The 27,560-nt window shown below is 46.2% G+C and overlaps 1 protein-coding gene across 12 annotated transcripts in view; it reads right to left on the minus strand.

Moving 5' to 3' along the window:
* Positions 1-27,560, minus strand: part of NF1 (neurofibromin 1) — a 1,956,660-nt gene that overhangs the window by 1,676,703 nt on the left and 252,397 nt on the right. For all 12 annotated transcript variants that reach the window (XM_085649550.1, XM_085649547.1, XM_085649544.1 and 9 more), the window contains exon 4: positions 11,518-11,708. In XM_085649550.1, coding sequence (XP_085505676.1) covers positions 11,518-11,708 — 191 coding nt within the window. The remainder of the gene's footprint in view (positions 1-11,517; positions 11,709-27,560) is intronic.

Genomic DNA, 27,560 nt, shown 5'->3' on the forward strand with positions numbered 1-27,560 from the left:
TTGAACGCCGCAGTATCCTCTGTGGGTGACGTTTTTGCCCCATATAGTTGTGGGTCCTGTGCATCAAGAGGTGCACTGGGGTCTGCAGGGTCGCCCCAAGTTTGGTCAGGGTCCTGCTGGTCATCAGGGTCCGTGTCCACATGGTAGGGGACTTGTTCACCCATGTAGTCCTCCAATGCATCCGTGTCGGAGCGTGTGGGGGAGGCCCGGTGTGGATCCTGGTAGGGTGAATGAAAGGGTTCATACAGGAGAGGTTCTGTGTCCACAGGCAGCTTCCTCTTCAATGGCGGTTCCGAAGTTATCCTTCGGTCGTGGAGAATCATCCTGCCAGTGTCGGCGTCGATGACGCGTGACGGTGACGGCTCGACAGGCGTAACCGCAGTTTTGGTGGCCTGTGTCCTGAGTTGAAACGCCTTCGGGATTGTGGATGGAGGCAAGCCGAAGGTAATGCTGGTCGGCACCGACGAAACCGCTGGATCGATCGAACCCGACTGGTCCTGGAGGGCAGCCTTGGTTTTGCAGCCTGGCATTGCGCCAGGCCGTACTCGGGGCGCCTTAGAGGTCGTGGCCCCCGCCAGGGTCGTCGAGGCGGCTGCAGATATCTTCTGCGCCCGTGGTGCATCGAGCCGAGGTGCGGAGATCACCGTCGACGTCTTCGACACGTGAGGTTTCGGTGTCGTCGAGGGGGTGCTGCGAGGCGTAGCAGGCGGGACGGCCCTCGGTGTCGGTGGCGTCGACGCCGGTAACCGAGCAGGTTTTTCGGCGCCGATGGCCTTCTTCCGTTTGTCGACTCCCATGTCGCCCGTCTCGAGTTCGGCACCGAAGTCCCCCTTGGTGCGGTCGGTGCCGACACGGTGCGCCGGCGTCGAAGGTGTTGAAGGCCTCGATCCGACTAGCGCCACTTTTAGTTTCGGTTTCGTAGGAACCTGAGCAGCTTTCGGTTTCGGTTTCGTGGAAGGGAAACCAGCTGGCTTAAGCGGTAATGGCTGCCGCTGAACGTCCGAGGCCGGGCCCGAGGGCGGGGCCGAAGGACTGCGTGATAGGTCTCGGGTAAGGCCCGAAGGCGATCCCTCGACCGGAGCCATAGTCTGTGGCACTGGTGAATTCTCGGTTTGAACAGGTAGGCCTTGTTCATCATCGGAGCTACTCTCTTCGGCCCCTAAGGCCTCCTCGTCGTCTCCTACCTCGGTGTCGTCTTCACCTCTGTGGAAGAGTGACTCGTCGGCCTCGTCCGATCCGGGTTCTTGGTCGGAAACGGGACTGGAGGGTAAGACTTCTACTTCTTCGACGTCGTCCGCGTCGTCGAAGATGTCAGCTGGGGCCGGTGCCGCGTGCTGCGCTTCGAGCCTCGCCGCTCGACGATTCCGCAGAGTCTTCTTTGAACGGAACCGGGCACAGGCCATACATGTCGACTCGTCGTGGTCCGGCGAAAGGCATTTGTTGCACACCGGATGGACGTCGATGTGTGGGTACTTCGCATTACATACCGGACACCTTTTGAATGGCGTCCTCGATTCCATCGTCGAAGTAGTTGATGGACAGGTAAATGCGAACAAAGTCGGTGCTGGAAGTTAGTAAACTAACAGAGAGTATCGAAAACCGATCGATAAACAGTACCGACGCGAACTAAAGGCCTCGACAAAATTTTTTCCTAACTTGAGCTAAGATAGCACATCCGAACCCAATGGCGGAAAAAAACAATCTGAGGATGGAGAGGATGCCCATGCGCACTGTAGTCCAGGGGAGGAGTCACCTATCCAAGGATACTTCGAAGACTCTTCCAGGACAACAACGTGCAAACATCCGGACCCAACACTAGGCGGCGATCTATGCACAGATATGAATTCAGCAGCCCACATGCCTCGAACTGTATGGTATGCTTGAAGTACAACCCTGGTAGGGGAACCCCGACTCCAGCTGGTCATTTTGCGCCTCCATCATATCCATTTGAAGTTTTGCAGTTGGATTTTATCCACATGGAAAGGTGCAACAACCTGAAATATGTATTGGTGGTTGTTTGCGCTTTCTCAAAATGGATAGAGGCCTATCCTCTAAAACATAACACTGCTCTATCCACAGCCAAAGCACTTGTGAAGGAATTTTTCCCTAGGTTTGGAATGCCAAGAATGGTGTGGAGTGATAATGGGAGTGAGTTTCTGGGTAAAGTGATGAAGAATGTGTGTGAGGGACTAGGTATAAGGCAGAAGTTTCACGCTGCAAATCACCCCCAATCAGCCGGATTAGTAGAGCGCTACAATGGCGCTCTCAAACTCAAGCTGGCCAAAATCCAAGCGAGCTCAGGTCTTAAATGGCCTGACGCTCTGCCTCTAGCACTCCTGTCCACCAGAATGACCGTACACTCACGGGTGGGACTTAGTCCCTACGAGGTCGTTTTTGGCCGCCCGGCTAATGTATGGGGTGTGCCAAGACCGATGAAATTCAGTGAAATCGAGCATCCGGTACTGTTTGATTACTTGCACGAATTGACAGCTAAACTGCGTGTTTTACACCAACAGGTGCATGATACTCTCCCCCCGGCTTCTGAGGCTCCAGGACACCCTATTGACCCGGGCACGTGGGTCTTGGTGAAAAATTTTCAGCGCAAGAGCAACGATGAGCCTCGTTGGATCGGCCCTCATCTCGTGCTCCTATCTACGAGATCAGCGGTTCGAGTAAAGGGGAAGAAAAACTGGATCCACGGCGCCCACATCAAAAGGATCCCTTTGCCTCTGCCGTATGACCAGTGGGTCCAGGAGGGTATCGCAGACTCTGAAACAGACACTGTACCTCGTTTTGTGCCGTTCAGTGATGCACGCATAAAAGGCACAGCCTCAGCGCAGGAAAGTGACGATATTTTGCAAGAAGCTGTGCCACCGTCAATTCGATTGGACACTACAGAGCCTGAACTCTTGTTTCAAGATCAAACAGTGCCTGGCCGTTTTCGTTACAACCTGAGGCCAAGGCCCACGGACAAATAAATATTCTTTTTCTTTTACCTTTTTATTTTTTGATAACCAGAGCTCTCCCATCTGAAGAACTTTCTTGATTTTTGTTTTTTGAACCACCATCCGGGTTCAGCCGCAGGGTCGCGGTGCCAAGACTTTGGGGTACAGGCCGAAGACGTTAGGTCGACGGTTCTGGTTGGTCTAGGGCATTCCCTGGACTGACAGGCGTACTCCTTAGCAGAAGATACTCACCCGCCGCGAGCGGCACGATTAAAGGATGGAGTTTTGTAAGATGGAGAGACTCACTGAGGAAACGAACTTTAAAACAAGAATGTGTAAAATCATAACACGCAAACGTTTTGTATTATTATGCCTGTTTGTATTATGTAGTATGATAGTGTTTACTGTAGGATTTGTATTCTTTTCCTCTCAAGAGCCCATTGTCCCCACTGTACAGCCTACACCTCCCCCAGCTATCTCCTCACACTCTTTTCACCCTCTACCTGAACATGAACAAGCCAGACGGTCAGAATTTGTAAACAACTCGTTTATTCAGCTCCTGCACCAGCACCAACTAGTCATGAATACAACAAATTGTTGGGTGTGTGGTTTAATGCCACATACCATTAATAAGGGTATTCCCTATCTGGTGCTGCCGTATAGTTACAATGGATCGTCATGGGCATTCCAGACCATGTTTCTCTATGCTCTAGAAGCGTACTCCCCGCGACAACCGCGTTCCATCAGACCTAGCACCAATAACAAAGCTTTATTGAAAGGAGTTGCCGATATGAGTAGAGATATCGATGCATACTCATCCATTCCCAAAGAAGAGCTGAGAGCTTATGTAGGGTGGAACGCGACGGGGTATAGTATCAGTCTAGGTGAAACACAGCGGAAAATCTCATCCCCAATCTGGGTCGTACCCCACATAGGTCGGTTCTGTTTGCAAGGTAATGGTCAGAATCCTAGAGCTCAACTGGGAAGGAGTGACTGTACCGAAACGTACACTTTTCCGTCACAGTTTTCCCCTGCGTTTTTGGCTGCCAAGGGTACATATTTTATCTGCGATGACCGAGCATATACATGGTTGCCCCCTGACTTCTCGGGCACATGTTATATTGCAAATCTGCTACCGCCAACATTTACTGCCGCCTCCGACTATCACAAGACCAGAGTTGTGAGAGGCGTGATTAGTAAGGAAGATACTGCCGGTCAGGAAGCGGGAGATTTCTTTTTGGGTTTCCTGCCGTTTTGGGGACCTATGGTTAATAGTAGGAACCTGAGACAGCTGACTCGTGTGGTAGAGTCCACTGTTAATGTTACGGCTGGTGCCCTTGGTAATTTGACAGCTGAGCTCCAAGCGGATCGCCTCATGACTTTGCAGAACCGCATGGTTCTAGACGTCATACTTGCAGACCGCGGTGGGGTATGTAAGGTTATCCAATCCAGTTGTTGCATTTTCATACCAGACAACGCTCCAACAGTCTATCAAGCCATCTCCAAACTGCATAAAATATCTGAGTCCATACACGTGGATAAAGGAGATTGGTCACTGGTGGGATGGTTCTGGGAACTGATATCTGCCTGGGGTTGGAAAGTTCTGATGGTCATTGGAATGATCTTAGCCATCCTTTTCCTGTTCTGTCTGTGCATACAGTGTGCTCCCGCGATATGTGGCCTCTGTGTCACATTATGTGTAAGGAAACCTGTATCGAGGGACGAGCTAAGTAATAGGATGATGCTACAGCAACATCTCCATGACTTCGTGAATATTGACCTAGACTCGGATTGAAATGAGTATAGTTATTGCCTATGTAAGGGCAAAAGGAGGGTCTGTCGTACTTTAGAATTTGGGACCGCGTAGGAGATAAGGCCCTACCCCTGTCTATCTCGGTAGTAGTGAACCGCGAATGGTTAATGCGGTATGTACGAGTGCTTTCTGTAATGTTTTAGCTATGAATGCACTGTGTATACGCTATTTTACATCACTGCGTGGGTTCCATTTTGTATCGGTGGCCATCTTATGGTTGCCCTCACATAGGCTATATAGTATGAAGCTAAAACGGGTCTTTTAGAGCACATGTGCCTTTCCTTGACTTCTCTGTGACCTGGGCAGCTTGACTCCACTGCCCCAGGTCAAACTGGTCTCACGAGTTCCCCGTCCTCTGGCCACCTGTGATTAGCATCAGGGCTTGACACACCATAAAGTCTTTTCATCCTACACAAGCCCCCAGCTAATCTCTTTCACACCTGGCTGTTCCTGCTTTATGGCTTGTTTCCCAAAACAGGAGATGCTCATGTTTATTGGGGCCTATCGATATCTGATGTGGGATCTGAGCTTTACTGTGTAAATAATTGCGGGCTGGCTTCACTGGAATGTGGGATGGTCATCATGACTCTGCTTTTTCGTTTGTAATGTACACTTTGAATGACCATGCCATAAACCCAGGAATGTATGCCTGAGGCAGGAAAATCTGTATTTAAGAAGAAGCCCGTTTCTGTGATTTTCAGCAGTCTCCTGAGAACATACACGCTGTTGTACTTCTAGGACGCCTGTAATTGGTCTGCAGCCAATAAACTGATCTTTGACTTCACCCAGAAGACTCTGTGTTTCTGTAGGTCTGAAACAGGAAGAACCCCGAAGTCATAGGGTGTGTTCCCCTGCACCGCTGGGCTTAAAATACCCAGTACTTCACTGAAGAAAGCCCACTTGCCCCTAGGGGAAACTCAACGGGCTGAAACATGTCGACCTTTTTATGGACACCCCAGTGCATTAGACCATAATTAGTCTCCCTGTGCACGCCAAGACTTTTTAACTATCTCGAACCCAGTCTGATTAAAAGTACATTCTGGCTATACGAGATTTTTATAACACTCCACTTCACTTCACCTCAACACAATCACCCATCTCTTGATCACTACTGAAAAAAACAGTGGGTCAACCTCCGGGTGGAGGAAGCACATAACTAACCTTATGATGATGCTTTCACGTTGTTAACAATAGAGCGGAGAATCCAGATGTACCGCTTTTTCCAACCTGTTAACGTGAATGAGGGTTTATCGGTACACTGTACAAATATCGCAAACCCTGTTTTTTCAGGTCAAGTGATCCATGCCTGATAGTGACGCCACTTGGTTTTCCCAGTCACGCTGAAGCTATTGACACGCGAAATGGCGGCCGACTCTCCTCCCTCCTCACTTTGACGCCACTCACCGGGCCGCTGCAGCCTGTGTATCTCTCCCTGTCGTCACGGGAATGCCCACATCTCGCTTGATCTCTCCCACGGCTGGGCCTCGGAATTCCGATTACTACTTGCTTCTTAGCCGCGCCGGCGGCCACCTTGGAGTCTTCAATGGGAGCAGCAGCCACTGCCTCGATCTACCATTCCTCGCCATCCACTGTACGCCGCTCAGTTCTAGACGGAGCCAAAAGGAGCCGGGTATGTTTATGCACTTCTGCACCTAAAAGGAGTACCTTTTAATTCATTCCAAAGTACTGCTTCTTCATAAAGAAACAGAGAGGAATAACAAGCTAACCATTAAAACTTTTCTAGTCAGGGATGCAGATAATATTTTGAAGAGGATTTGGATGTTGAGAGGCGTTTTAGAAGTATGAAATAAATAAATCTCATTCGCTGAGTATTTGTGAGTAAAAATATACTGTTAATTTAAAAAATAAGCTTTTTTTAAATGAGATTTATGTGAAGTGCCTCAATTTCCATCCTCTCCCATTTCATCTTCGGTTTACGTATGCAGCCCCTCAGAGTCCTCCATGGTAGTCAACGCAGGACGCCCAACTATGGTAAACATCGTTTACCCCATATGCGAAACACATGCCATTACAACACGGTCATTACAACGACCGCAATGTTACATCATATGCCATTACAACGCAAGCCGTTACAATAACTTGCTGTAAGGGGCAGAAGGTGTTGGATTTTAAATCCAACACCTTCCTTAATGTTGCACAGACTTTAGTTGGAATAGTAAATTATACTATTCCAACATCCAGTTCCCCCCTACAGCAAGTCGTTGTAATGACGTGGTTGTAATGACATGCGTTCTGAACGCATGCGTTATAACGTGGCCTATTCGCCAGCTATACTGCAGTCAATGACAATGACCACGTCAAATTGCTTGGGCTTGGCAATATGGAACTTCCAAGGAAGCGTCCTGGCGCTGAAACTTATTTCTAAGTCCCTCAACAACTGACCTATGCTTCAGTACATGCATTATTAAGAGAATCCAAAGCACAGTGCTTACTATCTCCTACACAAAGTCAAATCTTAAGCCCCAAAAACCGATTTCAGACTTCTTGTACATGTCCAGGTGTACTTTCAATTAAGTTGGGGGGCGGAGGGCTTGGAAGCTCTAGTTACAGGTGTCCCTAAGTCGAAGTGACTTTAAAGAATGTCTTCATGCAGCCCACCCTCAGACCATTTAATAAATTGGACCACATTTCACCCACTGAAAGACACACTGGCTCCCACTGCAAGGCTACATTATCTGCAAGATCAGTTGAATCACATACAAAAAAAAAAAAGAACTGATCATCACCCCTGCCTAACTGCATCAGAACTGAAAGACGGCAAAGTAAAAAAAAAGAAAAAAAAAAGAAAAGCACAAATTTGCACTATTTATGCACCCAGATTGTGTAAAACTATCCTTCTACAAAAAAAGCTCGCCTTTTTACTGGTGCATCCCAAGCAGGAACCAAAAATGCCACAGTGGTGGGTTACTCCTGTGGGCGTTCGATGACCGTCCAGAAAATATTCCCCCCAACAATGAGGGTCTGAAGTTGGAGTTACTGCACCACTCCTGCCCCATGATGAGGGATTAAAATGGACCATGTACGAGGAGTTGGTAGCCTGTGCTCAAAAAGAACATGCACTAAAAGTTTAAGTAACCATTAAAAATTCCATTTTGGAGCACAAAACTTCTATACAAGCCTAGGACTGGTGATGATCATTGTACTCATCTTCAAGATATTTCTTACTTAATGTGGATCCATCAATTATTTGCATCTGTCCCTGTGAACATTTAAACTATTACAAACAAAAATAAATCCCTGTGTGAGGGTTTCCCTCCTGCGAAAACGGGTCCTCCCGGCATTTCCAACATGGCGGCCGGCATTTCCAACATGGCGGCCGCCATGTTCCGGACAGGAAGCAGGGTGAGCAGTCCAACGGCCCAAGCACGAAGCGACGGGCCACCAACCAGAGCGCAGCTGGGCGGAGTCATGGACGACAAGGAGACGCCAGGAATCGGACTCGAGGAGGACACGGAGAAAAAAAGAAGCTGACGAGGGAGAGAGGACCGAAGGATGTTTCAAGCCAAGGAGGAGAAGACGCAGAGTCCAGCACTCCAACAGGAGAAGAGGAGGCTGTGACTCCCAACCCCGTGGCCCAGGAGGGTCATGGGTCAAGGCAAGTGCCCCAAACAGGAGTTTTTCTTTTAGGGGTTGGTGGGCACCAGACCGAAATAATATGACTGTGTCCTTTTTCTTGTTTTATGTTTCTTTTCGGGTCTCCCCCTCCTGAGGAGAAAAACAAGACTAGGACGAGGCCCTAACAAGGAGAAGATAGTTTCCTGTGGACGTGGACATCATTGTATTTTATAGGTCTCGCGCCTAGCGATGCAGTGCGTAACACTGCTCGCGCAGCAAGAGTCCTTTTGACCGGGGTTCCAAAACGGAGCCTGGAATTGCACATGCTCGTGCGTGTGCTTTTCCTTTTGGCTTCCGTGATTGGCCTTTGCGTGTGTGTGCTTCTGAAAGACGGCACGCAATAGGCCAAAGGCGGGCGCATTGTTCCGCCCATGGCCTATTGGTGTCTGTTACGCACACCAAAGGCCATGTGGTTTCAATTATCGTGCCCAGACACAGGCGTGATCATTCAATGCACATGTTCGCTGTGGCGTACGTGCGCACCACTCGCTGGCGCGTGTTTTTTTTTTTTTACAATACCGATCGCTTTTAGTGCCGCTTGTTTACAGGTTGTACTGGTGAACAGTAGCTCTGGCTTCAGTCATGTTTTCTCAACTATCTGTTTGGGCTTGTATTGACAGTGCTCCTTGATCTGACGTCTCAGCGCTCGTTCTTAAGGCCCGCATAGTCAAATCCTCCACTCAAGTCGCCAAGAATAACTTTTTTATGACTGTAATCCCTTTCCACTCCCTCGATGCACTTCGGGAACTGTTATCATAAACACCTTTTCTCATCAATGGCAACTTTATCTGTTCTATTTAAGACCTTGTATCGCTGGTATTAGGAACATGTAAAGCGCATCTTTGGTGTCTATGCTTGCCAGAAACCTGCTAAATAAATAAATGTCATTTATCGAAGACCAAGTCCTTGACTCTCAGGTTGCCCCACCCCTTCTGGGCCCACACATCATCTATTATCGACTCCAGAAGATGAAGTGACGTGTAGGGTGATGGAACGGACACCATGCAGCAAATGTCCTCAGTGTTACACCATACACACCTTAGCCGACCTCCACAAGGTATGTAATTTCTTACTAATAGAGAATTCTTACTGTAGATTCCTCACTTTTCTTAATACTCCCCATGCCTCAGACTGGATGGGGTAAATCGTAAGTAGTACCCCTGTGCACCGACAGGTAACGTCACGTGGCCCTGCATTGACAGTGATACATGGGGCCCTATATAGGCACGCTGACATCGGTTCCTTCCTTTCTGTGCCAACAGAAGCTGATCCGAAGCGAACCCTCATCTCATTTAGACAATTTAAAGCAACATTTCTGGAAAGCTGAGGGGAATGTCACAAACATGTCTGCTACTCCCCTTGACCACCAGGTCTTGTCCTGCATCCCTCCCGCCCCCGTCTAGCTCCTTGGGTCTGCCGTATTGCTTGCAACCCGGTAGCCGCCTGCTGAAGCCCGCTTACTGAGGTCCAGTGAGCATTTGCTTTGGTTTGTGCCCTTATTCCCAGAGTGCATCTGTGCACTGTTCAGCCCGTAATTGTCAACTTTTCTTTGCAATTCGTATTTGGCTTTACTTTAGGCATTACTTTTGGCTCCTTAATTTGGCTTTTTAGTTCTTTTGGCATTGTTGTTTTTGTGACTTTTTACTACCACTACAGTAAAACAGTGCATCAGTATTGCAAAAAAATGTGCTAGAGTGCAAAAAAATAGAGAAACCTTCACAAAAGAGCACGTACATACTTACTTTCATTTGCCTTCCTGTCACAGTACTGATTTTACTTTTCCTGCAAAATTGATGTTTTTCAATTTTGGAACGGGACACACTTGATCCCTGAGCACCGCTGCTCTACATTACTACTGTGTTGGTCACTATCAAAGGAAGGCTGCTGCCCCTTCTGCTCATGGTGGATGGCGATTGGCATTGAAAGTTCAGGCCTAAAGGCATTTTTATCTTCATCACGGTGAGGGGGTATTTCTTACTGGCTATCTCCGTTAAATGTCCACCCTTTCCTCCATAACAGAGTTTAACCCGTATGTATGAGTGCACAAGGTGGTGGTTCTCCTGCAGGGTTTCTTTTTCCATGGTGAACATCACAGCCTGCACGTCACCTTTGAACTATTTTTACCTGTCGAGTTTCCTTTAGAGTAGATTTCTCTTGCAACCATTAACCAGGCACTTTAGCTGTTGTCTAAAAAGTTTGGGCTGAGACATCCACACCTTGACCTGTCCAAACAATAGAATTCGCATTATTAAAGTTTGAGCTATTGGTGTTGCATTATTCAGCAATGCCAATAGCTCAAACTTTAATAATGCAAGACCTATTGCATTGCAAATGCTTGTTTTTGTTTCTTGTGACTTTCATTGCTTGACATTCCAAAGTCTGAGATAAGACAGAATAACCCAAGAGATATTGGGATAAACAGAAAAAGAGCCAGAATAAAGAGACCGAACACTATCCATACTGTCTCCAGTATGGATAGTGGAAGGGTGGGGTGACCAGAGTGGCCCATGCGCTCACACCCTGCAAATAACAAATTGTATGTAGCAAAGAGTGAAATGTCAGCATGAATTTTGTGTTGCTGAACCAAATTGAAGAACAAAAAGACAGACAATTCTAAATAACTTTCTGGAGTACATTTATTGTTCATCTTCCAATTAAATGAACTGGTTTTCTTGCAATTGATTTTATACTGCATTGAACTTTTATACACATGTTCTGAACATAAAATGCCAATATGAAAATGGTTTTTCCAAGGCTGAAAATAATACAGCAAATTAACATTCACAAGGTTAGAGCAATGTAGTAATGAAATATAACCCATGCCACAAGAGTGTGCCATGTCCTGACAGATTAATAACTTTTTTAATGGAGAGATTGGCTAAGACTTAAAGGGACCATTTAATGCTGAGGCTCATTCTCATCACCAAACTCAAATCGTGGCGCTTCCAAATCATGGCTCAACAAGGATCCGAGGCGCTACTCAAACACTGCAATACCATACTTCTGGATACAGGCACTGCACTACTTCACTCAAGTCCCTGAGCCTACAAAGCAGCACATCTAGAAGAGAATAAAAAAAAAAATCACACAAAGACAGTCATGCTAGGTCTTTCACTTGCTTACCTGGTGGATATTCGGCTGAAGACGGCACCAAAGTTATTGCAACTGAGAGAGAAGAGGACCAGAGCGGCAGAGTTGCGCAGTTCCAGTGCGTGCGGTGTTCCATCCCGGTAAGTGTGTATAAAATGGCAGATCTCTGGCAGTAGCTGTTTCACTAACATCGTCTCATCAAGGCGCATGCTGTCTTTCTGTTGCTAGAGCAGAAAACATGTTCCTATTAACAGACATTTAGATTACACACCGTTGCAAATCAAGCTTTCAATTGGGAGCGGCAGGCAAAACACCACAGAAGGAGACTAGAAATTAGTAGGTAGCTTAGAACGAGCTGCAAGACAAAAATACACTTGCAAATGTAACATATACGGTCATATTAAAGGTGTTTATTTCCTACAAAATGCAGCATAACATAACATTTCAAGAGAAGTACAATACAAAGCCTGTGACAAACACATCCCGCAAATGGGGGGAGGCCCTCACATAAGTTATTTCAAATTTTGATCACAAATATTACTGCAGGTTTCAGGTTTATTTTTATTATGCATAGTTATTAAAAACCATTGCACAGTTGTGTGCCGTTAGGATAAAGTCATTATGGTTCAGCAGTAAAAACATTGATACACATGATAAAAGTCCTATGCAGTGTTGCATACAGATTTACTACAAGACAGATAAAACCGTTCGATGAGTGCAAAAAAGTGACAGTAAAAACAATACAAAACAGGGGCCCTGAAAAGTGTGCACTGCAGTACTACATGGCTGTGATGATAATGGTTAGTGAGGCCTACGGTGGGCATCTATTTTGTAAAGCAATAGTGCCAGACAGTCACAGGGCAAAGTCCAAATGTGTGTTCATGTCAGGGAGAGACTCCTGTTGGCTGAACGGCAGGATGGAATTTCCCATCTTTTGGGCTCTTTTTTGAGTTGTTAGATTTAAGTTTAAGGAGGCAGCTTCCGGTTGGCATATCGGGTTTTTATTGTCTGCTTAAAGCTGGAGTCTTTTGTGCGCTCCTATGATGTCGATTCAATTTTTGTTCCGCTAGTGTGAGAAATTTGGCCACTCTGCAGTTCAATTGTGTGGCCCTGGATCGAAACATGCCAGCACTTGTGGCCGCCTGGTGCGGATCCCGGACTGCTTGAGCGGGAACTTTAGCAGCTGTATCCTCTCTTGCTGCAGCGCCGTGCATGTGCCAATTAAGTGCAGAATGTCTCCTGGGCCTGTGTTGCACTGACTGCAAGTGCTTTGAGCGCCTTGCCTCTGCCATGGTGGAAGGTGTTCGGCGCACGGAAAAATGCCCAGAAGATGCTTCAAAAACTTTATCCTGAGAGTTGTGGGATATCCCTGATTAAAGTATTTTGGGGGTGCAGATGATTTGTAGGAGTTCAGGGTCATCCAGGCACGAGGCCTGGCTGAGAACAGAGCCTAATCTTCCAGCAGTGAAATTTGGTTTTCTGACTACCAGACCAATTTTTTGAAAGATGTGTGTTGTAGCTGAGTGTTCCAGAGTTTAGTGAACCTTGTGATTTAAAGTGAATCTTGTAGATAGTGTCCGCCCGGAGAGGTATCCCTATGCTGGAGTTCTTGCCGCGACAAATGCAAAAACAGTTGATGGACAGAATGCAGAACAATGTCATACATTCACCCCAGTACAGAGATCTGGGCCTAAACCCATCATTATTTTGCTCACCATGCCATTCCAGTTTGAACCCAGCCATATGCAAATCAGTCTTGACCCTGTGCCTCATGGGAACAGTCCAGCCCGAACTGCCAAGCCAGGTCCTCCCTGGACTGGAAACAAGCATCCTAGGACCGGTTTCGGGGTTTCACCCCTCTTCAGCCAGGATAGCATGATTCCAGTGGCATGGAGAGCACAGGACCCACGTCTGGGCATACCCGTACCACCCACATGGCTGTTCTTGCCATAGCAGATGATTTAAAGTGTTGGGGGCAGAGATGTAAATGCCATGCCTGACCAGAGACTGTTTCGCTAAGCCGAACTCCAGCCTTATCTGAGCTGGTGAAGTATATTTTGGGAGGCTGAACATGGTTGTGTACGCCATTATTAGGGAGCTGTCCAGTTGCTTTGCATCTCTTCCCCCCACATTGCTTCGCTGCTCTAGGTTAGCGTGGGGAGTAGCTCGGCCTGTGCTACCTTCAGGAGGAGGCATAGTGAGGACCCCATCAGTTTTGAAGACATGTTTTTCAACGTTATTGCTAGGACGAGGCCTCTCCTTCCGATTTCTTCTTTTTGACGCATAAAGGACCCTTAATTGTCAATGATGACACCTAGGTATTTGTAATCAGTGGAGGGTTCAATGACAGCACCTACCAGGTGCCACCTCTTCTGCCGCCTTCTTTTGTTATTTACCGTCATAGTCCGAGTTTTCTTGAAATTAATTTTTAGACTGGTCTCTGCGGCATATTTCTGCAATTGATTGAGTAGATGTTGGAGACCGACAACTGTATGGCTAAGCAGCATCACGTCATCAGCATACATAAGGTTTGTCAGTGGTTTTCCACCAAGCCTGGGTGCGTGTGCATTGCTGATGTTGAGAGCTTGAGGGAGGTCGGCCATATAGATGTTGAACAGAGTGGGTGCCAGCACGCAGCCCTGCTTCAGGCCTTTAATTGTAGGGACCTTTCTAGAGAGATGAGTTCCCCCTCCCAGTTTCACCTGGACCCAGGTGTCAGTATGTAGAAGCAGCAGGATGTCCAAGATGTCCTGAGGGAATCCCCAGCGTACCATCTTCCCCCAGAGTTTTCCCCTCTCGACGTTATCGAAGGCCGCACTAAAGTCAATGAAGCATAGATGTAGTTGCAGGTTGGCTGTTTTGGTCGCATCGATAAGAAGAGAGTTTGAGGATGTTTGTTGTTGTACCAGTCATTTTGCAGAAGCCGGTCTGGTGTGACAGGATTATTTTGTTTGCGTCTGCCCAGGGTATGAGATCCTCCAGGATGGTGCCTGGAAAATACTTTGCCTTGTTGTCAATCAGGGCCACTAGGCGATAGTTGCTAGCCCGGACCTTGTTGCCGCTCTTGTAGATCGGCGCGATCATTGAGCCTTTCCATGATTCGGGTATTCTGCCTTGTCACTGGATTTCCGAAAATAGAGGTTGCAGGAGGTTAGCCCAGTCGGCCAGTTTGTGTTTAAACAGGGCCGGTGGTATTCCATTCGTGCCCAGAGCCCTCTCTCTTCTCCCTTTTGCGATTTGCTTCTTGAATGCAAGAACACCATGACAGAATACCACCAACGCATCAGATCCACCAAAAGGACCTTCATCCAAAACAAGATCCTCGCCAACTCTAGCAACTCCAAGGAACTCTTTCAGCGTCATCCAGGTATTCAACAAGCCCCACAGCGAAACCACGTACATCACCCCCACCGAAGACCTCTGCAACAAGCTCGGATCCTACTTTCACCTGAAAAACAAGGGCCTCTACAACCACTTCAGCGATCAGACACCTGACTCTGAACCCAAAACCACCCCACCCCATCCAGCAACGACAGCCAGCCCACCATCTCCTCCTGGACCCCAGTCACCACCGAAGAAACCACCTCCACCATGAAAGGAATCCACTCAGGGGCCCCCCACAGAACCACGCCCGCCGCACATCTACCAGAGTCACCACCGCCATTGCCCCAGAACTACGACGCACCATCAACACCACCTTGAAGAACGGCACCTTTCCCAACAACTGGAAACGAGCAGAAGTCAGATCCCTGCTCAAGAAGCCCATAGCAGACCCCACGGACCTCAAGAACTACTGACCCATCTCCCTCCTCCCCTTTGCATCCAAAGTCACGGAGAAGATAGTCATTGCCGGGTCTGGTGGCTCAGTGGACTAATGCGTCTGCTGCAGGGGCCTGTGTTCGACCTCATGGTCACAGGTTCAAATCCCGGCGGGTCCACTCAGCCTTTCATCCATTTGAGGTCGATAAAATGAGCACCATTGAGTTGGGTAACAATAAACATCTGTTATTCAGCGCCAAGATACCCGTAGTGGTGAACGTGCGCTTTACAAATACACGTGTTATGTTATGTTATGTTATTGCCCAGCTTACAAAATTAATCGAGGAAACCTCATCCTCAATCTCTCCCAATCTGGATTCCGCAGCAACCACAGCACCAAGAACCCTCTACTCGCCGCCACAGACTAAATCCGCACCCTCCTCGACAAAGGACACACCGCAGCCCTGATCCTACTCGACCTCTCCACTACATTTGACACTGTCGCCCACCGCACACTCACCACCAGACTCCGCGATGCCAGCATACGGTGAACCGCACTTGACTGGCTCTGCTCCTTCCTCAAGGTGGAACCCAAAGGATCAGACTGCCGCCCTTCCTCTCCGAACCCACGAAAATGAACTGCGGAGTACCCCAAGGATCATCACTCAGCCACATGCTATTCAACATCTACATGGCCCCCCTCACCATCAGACGCGCCCAGTCCCTGAACATCCTCAGGAAGACACTCAAGACCTGGCTCTTCGACTGAGCAGAGCTGCTTTTACCCCCTCCCGCTCCTCCAGAACCTGGAGGCCCTCACGGGTGAGTAGCGCACTTACAATTCCCCTGATTGATTGGCCTAGTGCCCCTCTGAGCACTGAAATTGGGCCCCCTGGGGTTTGTGGATGCTGGTCTCAAAGTGGGGGCCAATAAAGGCAGTTGATACTCTGTTGTAAGGTACGGAGCGATGTCTATCTAGGAAATAGCACATGTGGGAAGGGAAGATGGTGTACTGTTGGATGGCTGGAACAGCTTCATAAGAGGCAGACTGGAAGGTAACACAGCTATTCCTACTGAGAGTGAGAATTTACAGGTTTCTTAGGTTTTAGGACCCAACAATTAAAACTTCCTGGAATAATCCATGCTGTCACAAAAATTTAAAAACACATTTAGCAACTCTAAATACTCTCTTCCCTCAGAAGCACAGCGACTACAACAGCCACTCCTTTGATCTTAGGTAAACAACTCAGATATACATTTATAGTCTGATTCACTAAAATAGAAATCTGGTTCTTGATTAAAAGGTGGACTCAGCAAAAAAAAAAAAAAAAAAAAAAAGGAGATTATTACTATGGCTACCACCTATTTGCTACCATTAATTGTGGAACTCTGAACAGTTTAGTCTGGGCAGTATTTGGGGCACCATGCTAACAAATGCTTGATTATTCAAGCCTTTTTTCACAATGACAGTACTACCATCAAGTCTGTAGCCTCATCCTGCATTTGCAAGATGCCAACTTAGCAAGAGACCACGACAAGAAAGTGAACAATGGATGAGTGATTTCGGAGATAGTGGTGAGACAATGATAGAGAGATTGGGAAGGGAAAATGAGAATGGTGTTGGGGCAGGAGAATTGGGAGGGTTTGGTAGGGTGGACGGACTTCAGATGGGTTGTTGTCACTTTTTTATGAGGCAAATGGAGAAATAAAGGACTTCATCACAACCCCATTTGATATATCAACTTGTCTAGAGCAGTTATTCCCAACCTGTGGTCCTGGGGGTCCACAGCCTCTCCTCAGGGCGTCCGCGACTACTTAGAAAATTAAATATATATACACACATATACATATATATATTCCAAACACACCACGTTGATCCTTTGGCTTTCAACGTGAGAACACAGCACTACTCCAGAGTAGATAAATAAGGTTATTTTATTTTAGCACATGCCACAGTGCAATCACAGATAAAAATAGGACGACCTACGCGTTTCGGCTTCACAGCCTTCAACTGGAGATAGATATATATATATATATATATATATATACACACACATATACATATACTAAATGTACAGTTGTACATTTTTAAATGTACTGCAAATAATATAGGAATTTTAATTTGGAGACTAAAAATGAAATTAGTATTCTCAGATTGATTTGTGCTAGCAGTGCAAGTGCATCAAACAGAATACAGTATGGATGATGAGATGCCTCAAATGAATTTAGGAAAAGCTCTAAGCTTCATACTCAAATTAAAATGTCGATTTTTATTTTATTTTATATGTTTGCGAATTAAATAAAATGTGCCATTTGAATTTTTGTGTCTGCATTTTTTGTGTATTGTTTTGTGGTTCAAATCATCGACAAAGCTTAGGCTAGGTCCCTCGGCTAGCAGTCATGACTCAGTGGGGGGTCCCCAGATTCCGATAGTGATTAATTGGGGGTCCCCAGAATTCAAAAGGTTGAGAACCACTGGTCTAGAGGCTACATTAAAATGAAATATGCCTCCAAAGTGGCACCTATGTGAAGAAAGATAAAAATGATGCAGTGTTGGGGGCGCTAGGTGGCGCATGACCAATATGGCCGCACTGCCGAGGCTCTGGCAGCCCAGCGGCAATATCCTGCCAAATATCCTGCCAAATATCCTACCCACGAATACCTGAAATGATGCTGAACCGAGCCGACTGCTCGCGACTCCTTCCACCACCCAATGCTGCAGAAATTAGCAAAATACCATGCCCTGCGACTATGCTGGAGCCTGCATAACTGGTGGCGCGGAATCGTCGCTGTGGGTTGCTGGACGCCACACCGGCTCCCATTAATAACTGAGCCCCTGGCACCCACGTGGGGACTGGGCCGCGCCAAAGAGATCGCGCTGCGGGACGCGCATCAGCCCGCAAGTAAGTTTGCGGCTTTCACCCCCTGCCATGTTGCACACTGTGCTTCCCAGTGCAACAACGGCGGTGTGAAGTCGTCGGGCGAGAGGCGCTGGGAAGACTTGCACTGCGCTGGCCTACGGCCGCTCAAACTGCCGCGGCCCTGTGTGCTACCACGACCTTCAAAAACCGCGTCAGAGCGGGTCACCCCCGGTGCTACGATCTGGTTGTGTTGCTGCTGGGCGCTGATGTGGAGGGATCCTGCACAACACTACCCCAACATATCCCAAGGGCACCCTCACTCGCTGTGGCCCCAATAAATAGACACAGCCTCCCGGACAAATTACTGTCTCCTACTCTGCCAGCAGATATTTGGCCTATATTAAATGACACTGGATATATATGCAGAGATGAGTTCTCCTACATGGTGTTCACCTGTGGAAACTTGCACGCACTCAGGAATTTTTGCAATTACAGCTCAGGGGATACGCTTGTGGCTTGGTGCCTGCAAGAGAGCATATTGGACCCCAAGAATTGAACGTTCACTTCTGGCTAGGCATTATAGTGTGCACATTCCCTACCAACTGGGTGCTCGATTGTATAGTGCACCCCAAAGCAGCTACATGACTTGGATGAAATTAATTCATGTGACGGTGTGGAGTAAAGCAAATGTAGTGACAAAATCTTGCTGCATTAGAAGAACCTTATTAAATAACTAATCCGCAGACCTTTTGTCACGCTGGGAGGCTAGATTATTTTTCTGATCCCCTGAAACACGCTGAATCAACGATTACCTAGGCACGCGCGCTTGGAATCTCGACACTATCATAGCAACTTTGCGCAGGGCCCACCATGGGAAAAACGGATCCCAAGCAATCAAAGTTACCCTTTGAAGCTCGGAAAAATGTCACGCGATCTAATGCGGAGGGCGCAGAGAGTGTACAAGACCCAGAGACCTCCCGAGAAGATGATGTTAAAGCCCTCCTACTTGTAATGCAACAAAGCCTCACCTCTATAGAGTCTAAAATGGATTTCATGAACACTCAAATGGACTCCACTGTCCACAAGTTGAACAAGCATGACGAGAGAATAGTGGAGGCGGAGAAATGCATTTCAGACGGCGAAGACAACGCGACCCAAATGCAAAAACACACTGCTCAAATGGATAAAGTCCTAAAGGTCATCGCCACAAAAAATGAGGATTTAGAAGCACGCACTAGGCATAATAATGTACGCATTATTGAATTTCCAGAAAGCACCAATACTGGTAAGATGGAGGACTCCATTGAACGCCTATTACGTGGAACCTTCAGAGCTGAGGCCTTCTCGCAACACCTGACCATAGAACGGGCACACCGCTTCTTGGGCCCCAAGCCTCCCCCGGGAAGTCAGCCTCGCCCGATCATTGCTCGCTTCCTCAATTTTCGGGACCACGACGTGGCCTTGAAGCTGGCCTGAGAGAAGCGTCATTTGAATTGTGAGGGAAATGACTTCACAATATACCCTGACTTCACTCCCGTAGAACAAGATGCGAGAAGAAAATGTGTTTCAGTAAAGCTAAAACTGCGCAAAGAACAAATTGACTATGCACTACTATATCCAGCACGCTTGCGCATTATGCATCAGGGCAAACAACATTTCTTCACAACAGGTGGAGGATTTCCTCAAGCGAATTAAAAGACAGACTTCTCGTACGTCACAGGACACTCCGTCTAGATCGACATCTCCGGCACAGGAATGAGCTGAGAGACTCGAACCCCTCGGATCTGTTATGAGATTGTGCAGATGTCTATACTCTTTACTCACTCTGCAAGACAAAGGGATTGCCAATATGTTTCAGGACTACTTACTGGACTGAGCGCCCAATATGCATTGGGCTTGGACAGCATTGCTGCGATCCTGCACTCAGATAAGTGGATTAGATGGCGGGGAGGCGGAGGGAGATGAAGAAACATTGTAGTTAGTGGGACTAAACATGGACTATGTTGGGCTACACTCTTCCCCCCCACTTCGGACTAGGTCTGGTCTATTTCATCATCTGGTGGGAGGAGAGATTCTTGTGTGCCCCCTATTGTACCCCCCAAGGGCGTTCCCCACGTAACTTGGGACTTTAACAGTTGGATGCTTCGTTATGGTTTATGGGATGTGGGTGGGCGCATAGATACCAGCATGATTGGGTTGCTGTTGTGGGTGGGGGGGGGATTGGGAATGTTAGCTAACAGTTTCGTAAGGCACATGTTGGTATGGAAAGATTTGTTGATACATGCACAGCGCATTTTAGGCAGAGGAAATTCTACATATTCTGGTAGCACTCATATGATACTTCCCCCTATGACTCAAGATGCTGAAACTCTAAAAATACTTTTACCTACGTGGAATGTCAGAGGTCTGGGGGACCCTCGTAAATGCAGGCAGATACTGGCATGCCTAGATAGACACCGTATACACATCACTAAGCTCCAGGAAATACACTTTAATCCGACCCATCCCCCCCCCCCCCGTTTTTGCCAGCAAATGGGCCATGCATAGGGTGTTTTCTTCTTATTCCTCATACTCTAGGGGTACTGCGATCCTGATGAAGAAAAATTCCCCATCCATTATGGAGGGCATGACCTCAGATAAGAACGGGAGATACTGCATGATGTGGGGTAGGTTGGAGTCACACACTGTGACGCTGGTGTGCTGCAACGGCCCAAAATCAGATGATCAAGATTTCTTTACCGCACTATGGTGCAACATTTTTTAAATAGGCTCCACACCTGATCTGGGGAGGAGTTTTTAACACAGTATGAAGCCCCATTAATGACCGATCTAATCCTCTCCTGCACCACTACACTAAGACCCACGGTATATTGTCCGATATGATGGCTAATAATGGCCTCATGGATGCATGGAGGCACGTTCACCCAGACTAAAAGGAAGGAACACATTACACAACAATGCATTCTTTCTGGGCCAGACTGGATTTCTGGGTGTTCACTCGGGGTATTGGCCCATGGATAGTTAATGCTGAACATCTGGCCAGGACTTATTCTGACCACGCCCCGGTCTGCTTGACACTATCCCCGCCGATGTTATGTTTAGCTCCCAGAAGCTGGACTGGAGACTCATTCCGGAAACGTTGCTAGACGCGACCTTTAAGTCTGAATTGGGACAAGAAATTAATGACTTTTTCAAAAGAAATATAGGCTCTGTCACACATAGGTGTAGTATGGGAGGCCTTTACGGTCACTATACACGGCTTTTGCATAGCCAAGAGTTCCGGAGTCTTGCTAGATATACGGCACGATTTGCACTGCTTGGAGAGCTTAAAAGACTGGAAAGTGAAATGGGTAATGATATTAACAGCACGCTCCAGGCAACCTTCAGGGATACGCTCTCAGACTATAAAGATACTGAAGAAAGGGAGACCCGCTTCCGGGGGAAAATATTTCACAGCGTGTAGATAAGGTGAAGGGGAACGACCAGGCAGAGCCCAGGAGGAAGGGAACCGTAAGTCTTGCTTCTCCAATTATGGTGTGGAATTAACGGATGATGATGGGTGAGACAGTAGGGGCATACTAGACACCTTCACTACACATTATATAAATCTGTACAGTACCCGCAGGCACCATCCATTAGACCTGTCTGATTACCTGCAGGATGTGGCTATTGGCTGGCTAGGAGACACACAGAGAATTCCTTGCTGCACCGTTTGAGGTGGGTGAGATACGTACTGCCATCATGCAAATGCAGTCGGGTAAGGCCCCAGGGTCAGATGGCCTTCCAATACCCTTTTACAAGACCTATATAGACCAACTGATACCCATGCTTAAAGGGCTCTATGAAGAAGCCCATGAAACAGGTATTCTCCCGTGCTCTATGAGGGAAGCCCTCATTACCTCTCTCTTAAACAGAACAAACCTGCAAATACGGGTGATTCCTACAGGCCGCTATCCCTGATTAACAACGACGCAAAAATACTTGCAAAGATGCTTGCTAATAGGTTGAGCCTCCTGATGGAGGAACCAGTGCTGCCGGATCAGGCAGGCTTCCTCCCGGGGAGAACGGCATCCCATAATCTCCGCACATTAATTTCTATCCTGCACAATGTAGACTCCACCCTGCCACTCGCGGCTGTCTTTTTAGATGCCACGAAAGCATTTGATTCAGTCGAATGGGATTATTTATTCAACATATTGCAATGTATGGGTATTCCAAAGGATTTCTGGCATAGATACAATTACTGTACAGTTCTTCTCCAGTAGCCAAAGTCCTGATTAATGGTCTGGTCTCAAGAAATAAGGTGACCCCCTAACAAAATAATTTAAGGTCAGGGAACAGGGGGAACAAGAAACAACAAACTATAATAAGCAGTATCCACCTAGACCTAAATTGCTTTTACTTATTGTGGGTACACATGGAGAAAATACAACAACTATGTATGTATATTTTATCTATTTTATTCATTTTTAAATGCTTTTTACTTATTTAATTTCTTTTTTACATTGTTCTCTCATACAGATAAAATTCATCTCTTATTGTGAAAAGGCAAACTATACAAAATTAGTAATATCTTATTTAGTACAAAAAATGAGAAGAGAGTGGTTTTTATCAAAAACATACAAATCTCAGCATTAGTTCAAGAGATATCCCCACACCAATCACACCTCTGAATATACTACATGCATATCACTTTCATACAAAAACTTTCATACTACACCCCAAAGAGAAACGGATCAGCATGCACAGGGCTAGCCCAACAGGGGTGGGCCGCTAAGTCCTCTGATATTATGCTAAACGTTGGGGTGTTTCATACAAGCTGGTCGACGCACGTTTCGGTGGCCTAACATTCTTTGGATGCCACCTTCCTCAGGACCTGTTGCTACGTGTTTTTGTCACGGGCAAGGGTGGGGGGCCTGATTATCTGTTTGTGTCAATATTCGGGTAACAGTACCCATTTGCTGTAGTTCATCATATAATCTCTCTTATTTAGAACTTTACTCTGACTGGTGCTTAGTCGGACTGTGTCTGCAGATTTAAAACCGTAGGGTCACCACGTACAGGATGTTCGGGATCTTTCCTCGGATGGGCACAGTTTAATTCATCCTTCATATAGTACTTGCTTGCTTGTTCTATACGTATCCTAGTCTCTCTTTGTGGTCTTTTCTTATTTCTTTTACTTCCTCACAAGCCACAGCTTTTAGAGATAACTGCATAGAAGTCGATGATGTCTCTCTTGATGCCCTGCCAATAGTGACGTATGTCCACCAGGAAAAGTTCCTAACGTGGTCCGACTAAGCACCAGTCAGAGTACCCGAATATTGACACAAAACAGATAATCAGGCCCCCCACCCTTGCCCGTGACAAAAACACGTAGCAACAGGTCCTGAGGAAGGTGGCATCCAAAAAATATTAGGCCACCGAAACGTGCGTCGACCAGCTTGTATGAAACGCCCCAACGTTTAGCATAACATCAGAGGACTTAGCGGCCCACCCCTGTTGGGCTAGCCCTGTGCATGCTGATCCGTTTCTCTTTGGGGTGTAGTATGAAAGGTTTTGTATGAAAGTGATATGCATGTAGTATATTCAGAGGTGTGATTGGTGTGGGGATATCTCTTGAACTAATGCTGAGATTTGTATGTTTTTGATAAAAACCACTCTTTTCTCATTTTTTGTACTAAATAAGATATAACTAATTTTGTATAGTTTGCCTTTTCACAATAAGAGATGAATTTTATCTGTATGAGAGAACAATGTAAAAAAGAAATTAAATAAGTAAAAAGCATTTAAAAATGAATAAAATAGATAAAATATACATACATAGTTGTTGTATTTTCTCCATGTGTACCCACAATAAGTAAAAGCAATTTAGGTCTAGAGGGATACTGCTTATTATACTGGTCTGGTCTCTTCACCTTTCTCTGTTATGCGGTGCAAGAGGCAGGGTTGCCCGCTCTCCCCGCTCCTCTAAGCTCTCGCAATCGAGCCGCTTGCCGCCAAGGTGAGGCAACATCATCACGATAAAGCTTTGCGGTGCCAACTGCGCTCCATACTCCTCTCCCTCTACGCAGATGATAATACCCTGTACATTAGAGACCCTCAGCAGAATTTAAACCCTATACTGTGAGAATTTCTTTGTTTTTGGGAGCTGTCAGGAATACATATAAATTGGCAGAAATCTCAAATCTCCCCCCTCACTACCTCAACACCACCATTTGAACCTGACTTCTCAATGGAATGGTGTGCCACGGAGGTGAAATATCTTGGGATCTACATCACTTTGGATCGGGAAGAACTAATGCGCTTAAATTATGGCAGAACCTAGAACACATTGCTAGTTCAGTCACAAGATTGATCACTCTTCCCCTGTCTATGGTGGGCCGTGCTTCTCTAAACAAGACGTTTATTCACCCCGAGCTCTTGTATTTATTTATGAACATTCCATTCGACCCCGGTAGATATTTTTTTTTTTTAATTTACGCACTGAGATGATTAAATTGCTGTGGGGTGGCAAACAACCCAGATTGAAGTGGGATGTTCTCATTAGGCCCTATTCTCAGGGTGGATTTGATGTTCCAGATTTGGAATTGTATTATATCTGCGTGCAAGCCCACTATACCCAATACTGGTTCCATCCACCTAGGTACATGCCGCAAGTGGCAGTGGAAAGGTGGCTGGCTGATCCCATACCTCTGGAAGGGGGCATGCTAAGCCCGCCCCAACCCCTTGAGTCCGGCCCTACGGCCATCACATGTACAGTGAAAACATGGCAGCGTATAGTCATGCACATGCACGTCCCCATATTATATTCTCCTATACTTCCATTGGTGTATCACCCCAAGATGCCAGTGTTACAAGAGGTTTTTATTTGTAAATGCACTAAAGCTAAACTTGGCATACAAAAATGGGGTTACTTATACTTGAAAGGGAAATTCCGCACAATGCAGCAGATGTTCGCTACATCCACACCCTCCCCAATGGATATTATTTTATGTGTTAAGACTGCGACAAGGCATTAAAGAATACACGCCGTCATACCCACAAGAACCACAAATGCTCACTCCATTACATACGCTCTTACTGAATGAACAGGCTTCACATGTGGTGTCCACGCTTTACCATAATATATATACCAGCCAAACCCCGGCACGATGTGAGGCACAGGAGGAGTGGGAAATGGGACTGGGGCACGCAATAACTTAAAAACAGTGGCTCTACTGCTTTAAACAAACTGAAAAGGTCACAGCTAGTTGCCGTTTGCGCATTATACATTAAAAATTCTTACACCGTATACATCACACACCTGTTAAAATGTGTAGATACAAGCTGCGAGATAACGACCGCTGTGACAGATGTGTGATGGAAAAAGCAGATCTTTTACACCTTGCTTGAAATTGCCCCAGCATCTTAGACTACTGGAAACAAGTATTCAAGCATTGCAACAAGTGACGTCACCCCTTATTCAAGTTTCACCACTAACTGCTCTCCTGAACTACACAGAGGCAATAGAGGTGGGATATCGGCGATTCACTTCCTTAGGGCTGCTACTAGCCAAGCGGAGAATAGCATACAGATGGGGACGGGGCAGAGCCCCTAAATTTAAGGAATGGCTTAAAGACATGCTGTTCTGGCAGGATCAAACACTCACATATGCGGAATTGCTACCACTGGCTTCGAGGCCCAGAGATATGTGGGACCCCCTCAAATCATATCTCTTTGCACACCCGATTGATACTAAAAATACTACATAGCTCCTTTAATGTATGCTACTTGGCTGTGACCCATGCACGAATAAAGATCTGGGGATAAGGGGATGTTGTTTGAAAACTCCTGAATGTAACATTTCTATTATTACAAATAATCAATGTGTTAAACTAGTGTATTACAGATCTCCTGCAAATTGCAACTATGAATGTTGGCAAACATTTTTCTCTCTGCTGCTGATGCCTACAATATATAAGCATTCACCTGCCTGTGCAATTCATGTATCATGAGTGTTTCATGGTTTTAAAACTAATAAAAAAATAAAATAAAATGTTGCAGTGTTGAAAGCCTTCTTGACCAAACAAATGACCGTCCAGAAGAAAACTGCATCAATAAAGAAATTGGATCTGCTTGCTAAAAAGCTCAAAAGAACTAGGATCCAGACGTGGGTTTCTAATTGCATGGTATGGAACAGCCAGCTTGTTGTAGATCCAAAATCTGTCAAACTTATATTGCCAGGACTCAAAAACCCAAAATGGAGGCTTTATGTTAAATAATGGTTCACAGACTTGAACTTGTGGCAGATGAAAATATTAGCACAAGATTACAGCACACGTGAGCTAGTTTTTATTTAGGATATTTTTTTATGCGCACACCCAATGACTACTGAGGGTAGGAACAGGTAAAAACAAGTATTAAATACCAGTCTTATGGGCATTTACTTTTAATAACATGGATAGCAGTGAATGTGCCTAAAAATAATTCAATTCATATTTAAAGTAATACAAACCATAACTCTGACATAGCGAAGTTGTTTTATTTCTGAGACAATCAACACATAATAGACAGCATTACATTACAACTACTTTTCAACAAGGTACTATCCCGGCACTCAAAAGTAACAAATTAGTGTATCACACAGTATAGTGAAAAGTGAACAGCCTAACACAGCCGTGTTGACAGTTTTAAATTCCCCCCAATATTTCAAAAATAAACAGTGCTGTACCAACAAAGTTCAATCATAGCACATACATGGTTTAATTAGCATGTGATTCAGGATTTCAAATTTTTGAAAATTTTGAAATCCTGAATCACATGCTAATTAAACCATGTATGTGCTATGATTGAACTTTGTTGGTACAGCACTGTTTATTTTTGAAATATTGGGGGGGGGGAAGTTAAAACTGTCAACACGGCTGTGTTAGGCTGTTCACTTTTCACTATACTGTGTGATACACTAATTTGTTACTTTTGAGTGCCGGGATAGTACCTTGTTGAAAAGTATGTTCTAGCCACTAGTACCCTTCTCTTGGGCCTAGTGGGCTCTCGCATCCTGGTAGTGGGATGTTCTTCTATCCGGATGGGCACCTTAAAACTGTTCTAGCTACTAGGGAATAGATGTGCGACCCAGTTCCATCACTACCTTGTCGAAGATTGTTGTAAAGCTGTTGTGGAGGTCTGCACTCTCTTCTTTGCATTACGCTCGTTACAGATAGCAATTCCCTTTTTTTTCCCCCCTATTTTTGGATACTGCAATTTAATATGGCAAACTTTGACGATGAAAGAGACAGAATCTTTCTAGAACTGTGTTCCGGGAAAACATTTACTAATCCCGAAGAAAAGGCAACCACTGAGCAGGAGGGCCTTAAGATCCAAATTCATCAAGTTAGAGAGACTAAAAAAACAGGAGCTCTCAAGGTGGTGGGATGCCACCACTTTGAAACGATACATTGATATAAGGCAAATTCCCAG

This window comes from Triturus cristatus, chromosome 3_2 (assembly GCF_964204655.1).
Source record: "Triturus cristatus chromosome 3_2, aTriCri1.1, whole genome shotgun sequence".
Lineage (NCBI taxonomy): Eukaryota > Metazoa > Chordata > Amphibia > Caudata > Salamandridae > Triturus > Triturus cristatus.